At 33.9% G+C, this 9191-nt stretch overlaps 1 protein-coding gene across 1 annotated transcript; it reads left to right on the forward strand.

Moving 5' to 3' along the window:
* Window positions 1-214: 214 nt before the first annotated feature.
* On the forward strand, window positions 215-8429 carry LOC145319852 (uncharacterized). The gene is made up of 4 exons (XM_080162253.1): window positions 215-351; window positions 4390-4516; window positions 5708-5835; window positions 6646-8429. Exons 1-4 carry the CDS (start codon window positions 338-340, stop codon window positions 8309-8311), a joined length of 1935 nt encoding a protein of 644 aa, XP_080018379.1. The 5' UTR covers window positions 215-337; the 3' UTR covers window positions 8312-8429.
* Window positions 8430-9191: the final 762 nt, after the last annotated feature.

The raw sequence follows: 9191 nt of genomic DNA on the forward strand, positions 1-9191 counted from the left end.
CATGCAAAGAGCCATTCAATAAAAATATTTGATTGAAATTAAAAAAAACATATATAAATGTCCATATTATTATAAATCAATAAAAACGAGAAAAAAAACTATCTTAATTACCTAGTTTTTAAAATTAATGATTTTTTATATTTTGATTAATTTTGGCAACTTAGAATTGAAAAATAGAGAAAAGTTTCGGTAACCCTGTTTTTAATTATTTTAGTCTGCTGTGTGATGCGTACGTGAGTGGTGAATGTTGCCGTACATTTTGTATTTTCTTTGTTTACAGTACAATTTGTAGTAAATAAAAGTAAAAATAAAAAGTTCGAGAGTGAAATATTACATTATGAATTTATTAAGGTAAAAATTTTGTTATTTTTATAAGCGGAGCTTTTCTATAATTAGGTTCCGTCCGTCCGTCAAGGACAGTTAGCAATTTTCGTTAGTCTAAACAAGTTTGAAATGTTCTTTCGATTTCAAACTCTGCATGGTGATTCCAGAAGTAATTAGATACGATTTAAGAAAGCGCAGCAACTCTATAATCGTTACTAGAATGTCCGTATATCTATTTTAAACATGTTGATTCTAAACTTTTAAAACAAATTTCTATATGATCTAATTATCTGATTTATCTGAATTTTCGAATACCGATTTTTAGGACAACAAAGTACACTGTCATAAGCAAAGGATCTCTATAACCAAGTCCTTAAAATGTAAGTATGTTCTTGAACATTATCCTACGTATTTAAGCAGTTTTCAACAAATTTACTTAAATTTTGTTTCGACCTTTATGCATTTATATTCTGATTATTCAGTTCTGACACTCTACAAGTGTTAATGTTCGTTTGTCCTACCGTTTCAGAGCCATCCTGGTTTAAGCTTTTTTTCCTACACTTTGAAGTTTCCGTTCTTATCGAGGAGCATTACAATCTATGAATTTTAAAAGCTGCTAGCTGCCAAACGGCTGAACGTACAGATCCTGCCCGCACACTGTTTTAAGCGGCATAAGAAGGCCTACAAATAATCTGGAGTAGCCATAAATCTACTATGCATAATTATCTCGCAGTGCAGAGAAATGCGCGATAAAAGCCTATTTTACGCGTTTTTTCTTCGGTGAAGCTTTCCCTGTGCATCATTGGATCTTGGCTATTCCAGATTATTTGTAGGCCTTCTTATGCCACCTAAAATGGTGTGTGGGTATGATCTGTACGTTCAGCCGTTTGGCAGTTAGCAGCCTTTAAAATTCATAGCTAAATAGCCTAAACCATTACATTTAAAAAAAATAGCATTTAACCACCTCGGGATATATATTTAGTTTCTTTTATATGGAGAATTTAAAGGGTTCAGTGGAATAATAGTTATATCTTTCATCGTATTATAAACGGCTTTCTGCGGATATGGAATGTACAATTATAAGATTAAAACCAGTTTTTTAGCCCCGTTGTGCCAAAGGCACGGGCTAAAAAGACTGGTTTTAATCTTATGATTGTACATTTTGATATTCGTAGAAAGCTGGATATAACACGATGCTAGACATAGTTTTTTCGTATGGATGAGAACCGGTTCCTATCCACCGGATTCGAATGAATACGAGAAAAGATCTTAACGGACGAATAAAGAAATCTTTACTAGAGGCCTTAAAGGCCTTTGAGTGCGATTTTTAAAAAAGAAAAAAAATTATGTTGGTCTTTTTTTCTAGGGGTAAGTTCTCTTGAGAGGGTGAGTTGTACCCTCCCCCAAAATGGTTATAAATCATTCCAGGACCTATAAGAAGCTACCGTGTAAAGGAGAACCATATTGGTTCAGTGGTTAGCGAGATCCTTTGGTACAAACAGACAGACAGACAGACACAGATATCCTGTTACTGTATTATATGGATAACTAGCAGCGATGCCCCATAGCACGCTATTCGAAAGGTACAGAAAAACAGCCTAAAACTTTCCTCTAAAAATCCTGAAATCATCACAGGACCCTAAAATTGAAAACTCTATTATTTCAGTAGTTATATATATTAGGATAATTATTTAATAGCAAAGCATTTTTATAGTTAAGGTCTGTAGGTATATACGTATGTACTGCTTGGACAATGAAGTAGTTTGCAAGTTATAAAAATATGGATCATGGAAAGAAAGCAAAGTAGCGGGTTTCGTCGTATTTTCACTGTAATTTTTGGTATTTCAAGTATATAATTTTTTGTTTTGCAATGAATATGTTATTTGTAACTTGTAATTTTATAATTTTACCTTAGTTTTATCTAAAATTAATCTTTATTATTATTTTAATCTTATTATATTTTCAGATTTTGTTTTAAAGGGGGGAGGGGGCGAAAGTAACACTTTTTGTAACCAAAACTAAAAGTCAACAAAGGAACTCAACTAAAAAAAAGAGTTACAGGTCTGAGATTTTGCATGGCAGTTGCTTTATAGGGGTACAATATGGAACTGTAAAGAAACGGCGGCGCAACCGCCGAATACGCCGTTTCCCGCCGAATTTTCGAATTTTCGGCGGTTGCGCCGCCGTTTTTTCACAGTTCCATATTGTACCCCTATAAAACAACTGCCATGCAAAATGTCAGACCTGTAACTCTTTTTTTAGTTGAGTTCTTTTGACTTTTAGTTTTGGTTTCAAAAAGTGTCACTTTCACCCCCCCCCCCTTTTATTTACAAGTTTTTTTCTAGCCCCGCCCTGCCTGGAAGGATAATCTCCTAACACTGCGAGGCAATCATTAAATTTTACCTAACCTTTCAAAATCTACTGTGAAAATACGACGAAACCCGCTACTTCGTTTTCTTTCCATGATCCAAAGCATTGTGTGGCAATAATGGCGAAACTTAATTTACAAACTGTTTATGTTGCAATTTCTAAAAAAAACTTATAAAATCTTATAATTGTACATTCTATATCTGCGGAAAGCTGTTTATAATATACAATGCGAGAAATAACTATTCTCGTATTCATTCGAATCCGGTAGATAGGAACCGGTTCTCATCCATACGAAAAAACTATGTCTAGCATCGTATTATATCTAGCTTTCTACGAATATAAAAAAGTACAATCATAAGATTAAAACCAATTTTTTAGCCCGTGCCTTCGGCACCTCGGGAAAAGCTGTTTATAATACAATGCAAGAAATAATTATCATTATTTCCCTTTGGAAAATTTTAAGAAATTTTTATATCCATTGCTGATTTAGGTTGTCAAGTTATTTAGGTGAAGCAACTCCATAACAGTTGCTTAAAATACGTCCATCCATTTAGATATAAATCTGTGCGCTTTGCGTTTATTAATGTTATCCTTATTTTAATAAAGATTACACTTCTATAAATATAATTTAAGGGGTGGTGGGGTTTAATGCAGCCATCTCGTATAAATCAGTGAGCAAATGGCACTTAGAATTCGAATTTTGATCTGAAATTTTGCATGAATAATCCTTGGTTGGTCTATTTTCCCTAAATTGATCAAAATTCGAATTCTAAGTGCCATTTGCTTACTGATTACGAGATGGCTGCATTAACCCCCCCCCCCCTTAAATTATATTTATAGCCATTTAGCCATTTGCTCACTGATTACGAGATAGTTGCATTAAAAACCTCTCCTTGGTTAAAACTCGCAATGCATTATGTAAGAAAAACAATCCTTTGTTTTTACGACCTTTGTCGAGTAGTCTTAGCAGTGAATAATAACCATTTTCGCCTGTCTTTACGCCAAGATCTGCATCTTTGTTAATGTTTAAGTAACCTGATATATTAGTAATTACTGGTTACCATATAGGGGCTCTATATTCGAAGGGATATGGAAGGGCAGATAAATATCCTAAAACCATACTCAGACTCATTTTTAAAAATGATTTGGCCTAAAACCATTTCAGGACCTATAAGAACTATACGACTGTAAAGGAGAACCATATCTGTCATGCGGATACAGATATCCTTCGCCACAGACAAAAAAGCTTATTAGTTTATATAATACGCCCCTAGAGGCCTCTAGTGGCACTTTAAATGTTAGGTTTTTTGTTTCAAGTCTCTACAATATCTATCTATGTTGCTTTCAAGTCTCTACGATACTTAGCTATGTTGCGTTGGAATCTCTCAGCGTAAAAATGTTATTTATTGCTCTTAGGAGGGTGATGGTACCCTCCCCTATAATAGTTATAAACCTTCCCGGGACCTATGAGAAACTACCCTATTAAGGAGAACCCGATCGGTTAAGCGGTTAGCGAGATCCTTCGGTACAAACATCACAGACAAATAGACAGACAGACATCCTGTTAATTTAGTATAAGGATTAAAGAGTCTTAACGTCTTAAGTATGTTGCTGAACTTACTATCAATAAAAGTATTGAATCTCACGCATTTTTGTGCATCTGAATTGAATTTTTAAATCTCATTTATTTTTTAGGTTGAGCTCGTTGTCTGTGGTAATATGGTTGGTCCTGGTCGGTTTGTCGGTAGCTCCCCCACCCAGAAGAAACCCTGACCTGTCGGAAGTATTTAGCGAGGATGGGAACGTTATTGGTGACCCGTACAAAGGAATAGACAAATTTATTAATTACTAGCAGCTTCGCTCCTAAAGGCCTCTAGGGCCACTTGAGGGGGGGGAGGAGGAGTTGCATCCCAAAACCCATTTTTTTTAAAATTTAGATTAAATTTTTTTTTTACTTTTTTTGGGAAGGGAGGGTTAACCCCCCCCCCCCCTACCCCAAGCACATTTTTATTTTAGTTATTAAAAATTTAATTTTTTTTTTGGGGGGGGGAGGTAATTTTTTTTTCTTTCTTTTCAGCGGTAAGAGAGATCATTTGGTACAAACAAACAAACAGACATATAGACATCGTTCTACTTTGTATTATAGATACTTTTTACTTCCCCCCACTCTGTATCTTCTGTCTGTACCATCCCAAGACCGTGGTTCAACACGTAGCGCATCCGCTCGTCGTCGGGGAGGTGATAGGTTCAAATCTCGGCCCGACACCGCGTCATAACTAAAGACGTTCCTACTACTGCTATAGTTAAGAGTAAGGGGAATGCTTTGTCCCTAAAAAAGGCGCAACTCATTACTATGCACAGTTAGTACTTCTCAGACAAAGGTCGTGTTATCAAAGGGTTGGTTGTCTGATGGGTGTTACTTAACATAATACCCCGGGTGTTAATTCTGTCTGTTTATGTTGGTCTACATGATCTTTTTTTATTGAATTTTTAAAGGCACAGCAAAGCGCACCAAAACTTACTTCGAGTGTAGAAGAAGGGTAAAATTAAAATAAGGGGTACATTTAAAGGGATAGTTGCATGAAGTGCATTCAAAAAGTTTAATTGCAAGCAAAAGTTACAAGAATACAATCTAAAACATATAATTTTGTATTACAATAAATAGCAATAAATTAGGCACAACCAAAAACTTTATCCAAACTTTATCCAAAAACTATGATTTTCAAGTCTTAATATTTTTAAAACTACCTAGTAGAAAATTGAAATTCTTTTAAATATATGTCTTATAGATGGCCTTTTTCGTCTATTAGCAAATTATTTTCTGCTTTTTTGTAGTGACTTGGCTGTTTTAATATTCCCGACACTATTGGTTAATTTTTAAAGATCCAATTAAAAGTCGGCACAGTTTCCTCGGGTTGGGTACAAACAGTTATTTAACACCTTCCCCTCTATTGTTTTACTCTTATGTTCAAGGGCTTATCAATAGAAACATCTTATAAAATTTGTCTATAATAAAGGTGATGTTGTTGATGAAATAATAGTTGAAATAGCCAGTGACGTAATAGCTGATGAAATCAATGTTCTAGCTGGTAAAGAGAGTCAAGCTGTAGAGGATGATTCTTGGTGGACTGTTATCAAGAGGTAGGATATAAAAAATACATTATTTCCCACTAGCGGCTTTACCCCTAGAGGCCTCTAGGGGCCCTTGAGGTGGGGGGGAAGGGAAAGTTGATCTTCACACTTTAAATTATAGTTGTAAAAAGCTTCCAAAGTCCAGTAAGTCATATAGTGGCGCCGCCTAGCGGCAATTTTTTGGGTATTTTTTTTCTATTGACTATTTCTTTCTGGATGGTGGTGGTTCCCTCCTCCAAAATAGTTATAAACCAGGACCTATCTGAAGGATAAGGATTTTACTTTACAGGGGTTATGATTTGGGTTAAACCACTTCGGTAACTTGAACAATCACAAATTACAAATATTTGTGTGTTACTAAAAAACTACCTCGTAAAAGTTGTTTTTCTTTCGATTATCATCATATTTATCATATTATAAAAAAATATTCAAAAATCACCACTGTGTGTAATTAAATTCAATAAAAACATTGCATGGAACTAACCCTTTATTTTTGTACTAGCGTCTAAGCCTCTAGAAGCCTCTAGGGGGTATTTGAGGGAGGGGGAGAAACCAAGCACTCAACTTTCAAAATTAATTGTAAAAAAAGTGAAGAAGAAACATTTTTTTCTGGGGGGGTTATTTTTTTCTAGAGGCGTTTTCTCTTGGGATTTATGGTGGTACCCTCCCCCAAAATAGTTATGCACCTTTCAAGGATCTATTAGAAGCTACACTGTAAAGGAGAACCATATAAATTCAGTGGTTAGCGAATTACTCCAAGACAGAAACAGATCTTTTTACTTTTGTATACTTATATATTCTAAAACATGTAATATTTAGGATCATGAATGTTTTTGGATTGAGAACTGAACCAGAACCCTCAACAACAACCACAACTCTCCCACCTCTCCCAACTCTCCCAACTACACCTCCACTAACAACAACTCCACCAACCATACAAGAAACACACACACATGAAAAGGGTTTTGTCAACTACAGAACTGCCCAAAGATCTGGGTTGGAGAAATTAACAACTTCCACAACAGCTAAGCCAGCAGCAGTAGAAACAAATGATAACATCAATGTTACAAACTACAGGACTGCTGAAAGAACAACAACTCTAACAACAACACAACCGCCCATAAAATATGAAGAAAAAACTGTTGATGAAGATAAAGTAGTCAACTATAGAACTGCTCAAAGAGATAATACTGAAACAGAAACTGCTAATATTAATAGTAATATGCCTGAAGAAGTAGCTAAAAAAGAAAATACTGAAAGTATTATCAATTACAGCACTGCTCAGAGAACCATTTCTGAAACCGACCCTGTCAAGGCCAATGAAATTGATAACAATTCTGTAAGACCATACACTTTAAACTATAGAACGGCTCAAAGAGATGACATTGATTCAACTACTTCAATTGATCTTGTAGAATCCAAAGAAAATGATAGCCAAGCAAATACTATTGCTAGCAATATAATAGATGATAAACCTGATCAACGAACCGTTTCTGAAACTGACCCTGTCAAGGCTAATGAAATTGATAACAATGCTGTAAGACCAAATTCTTTAAACTATAGAACAGCCCAAAGAGATGACATTGATTCAACTACTACTACAATTGATCTTGTAGAATCCAAAGAAAATGATAATACTATTGCCAGCAATATAATAGATGATAAACCTGATCATAGGACAGTTTCTGAAACTGACCCTGTCAAGGCCAATGAAATTGATAACAATGCTGCAAGAACAAATACTTTAAACTATAGAACGGCTCAAAGAGATGATTTTGATTTAACTACTGTCACAATTGATCTTGTAGAATCTAAAGAAAATGATAATACTATTACCAGCAATATAATAGATGATAAACCTGATCAAAGAACAATTTCTGAAACTGACCCTGTCAAGGCTAATGAAATTGATAACAATGCTGTAAGATCAAATTCTTTCAACTATAGAACGGCCCAAAGAGATGACATTGATTCAACTTCAACTACAAAAGCTTCTGACAAAGATGAGAAAAAAAATGATAAAAATGCTGACAACATAGATGCATCTGACAATAATCTAATCAAATCAGCCAAAGCACAGGATAACATTTCTGACAAATCACCAGTTGAAGACAATGAACAGGAAAACATTGTTGATAAAGAAGATACTGACACAACTGTTGTAAATCCTACAAATTATATTGCAGATAAAAATGTCAATTCACTCAAAGATAATTTAGTCGATTTTTTAAAGTCAAATTTTGAAACTATTGAAAAACCTGTTGAAATAGGCGACAATGAAAACAAGATAGAAGTTGAAAATGAAAATAATAGTAATGAAGCCATAATTATGCACTACAGAACTGCACAGAGAAATGAAGCTGAACAAACCTCTGATGCTGCTGCTATAGATGTCAACAAAGAAGAAACTGAAAGCAAAACTGAAACAGATGGAAAAGACAACGGAAAAAGTTTTGTCAATTATAGAACAGCTAGAAGAAAATAGTGCATTTTTTTCTTTTTTAAACAATGACTTAAAAATATTTCTGTATTGATAATTTTTAAAATCATTAATTTTGTAATAATGACTCACTGTGATGTAAAATATATTTATATAAAAAGAATCTAACTTGTTTTTAGAAATAGCATATCTACTTTAAAATTTCAAATGTCTGTTTACAGTCTTCAAGTTTATTCGTGTTCCATATGTGTTTTTAGAAAACACATTATTTAACAAAAGGTGTATTAACAACTTTTGATTATTGAGTTTACCTGAATATTACAGGAATCCCCATGCAAGATTTTAAGGTTCTAGCAAACTAACCATAATTTTAGATATGCATAACTTTCAAAATTTTACAAAACATTTACATTACTATATAATGGAAATCAACATTTATTATTGACCATTATAATGCATTAGCAGGAAGGCTGGGGAAATTGGACTGTAATTTATACTAGTCCCCAAAGTTTTTAAAATATTCTCCATCTTTTTCGCCGAAACTTTTATTAAAATTAAATTAAACTAGTGTTGTTCAAACTTTTCCACCAATAATTTTGATCTACATAACACGTAATTTATCGTCCATTGTCTTATATTCCTTTATATCCCTGACCATAATATTGATTGATGAACTGAATTTTAGTTTCCGAAAGTATGAGTAGCTTCCGCGTCCTATCTCAATATTTGCTACTAGCTAAAAAAGCTTCAAACTTTAAAAAAAAATAAAAATTTGAAAAATTTAAATTTTTGAATGTATAATGTAAAAATCGTTTATACATTAAATCGCTTTTCCATTTGACCGGAGTCGCTGAAAATAGGGTCTGCAATAATTGGGTTATCTGCTGTACACTTTAGGAAATCCATTTTCAGCTGATCTATTGAT

The sequence above is a fragment of the Acartia tonsa genome, chromosome 5, assembly GCF_053477335.1.
Source record: "Acartia tonsa isolate MP-2025a chromosome 5, ASM5347733v1, whole genome shotgun sequence".
Lineage (NCBI taxonomy): Eukaryota > Metazoa > Arthropoda > Copepoda > Calanoida > Acartiidae > Acartia > Acartia tonsa.

What these genes read in the sequence shown, in the direction of transcription:
- LOC145319852 (XM_080162253.1), top strand. An exon ending in ACGTTATTGGTGACCCGTAC is followed by an intron (nt 4,517 to 5,707) that starts AAAGGAATAGAC and finishes TTTGTCTATAAT; the next exon opens with AAAGGTGATGTTGTTGATGA. An exon ending in TGGTGGACTGTTATCAAGAG is followed by an intron (nt 5,836 to 6,645) that starts GTAGGATATAAA and finishes TGTAATATTTAG; the next exon opens with GATCATGAATGTTTTTGGAT.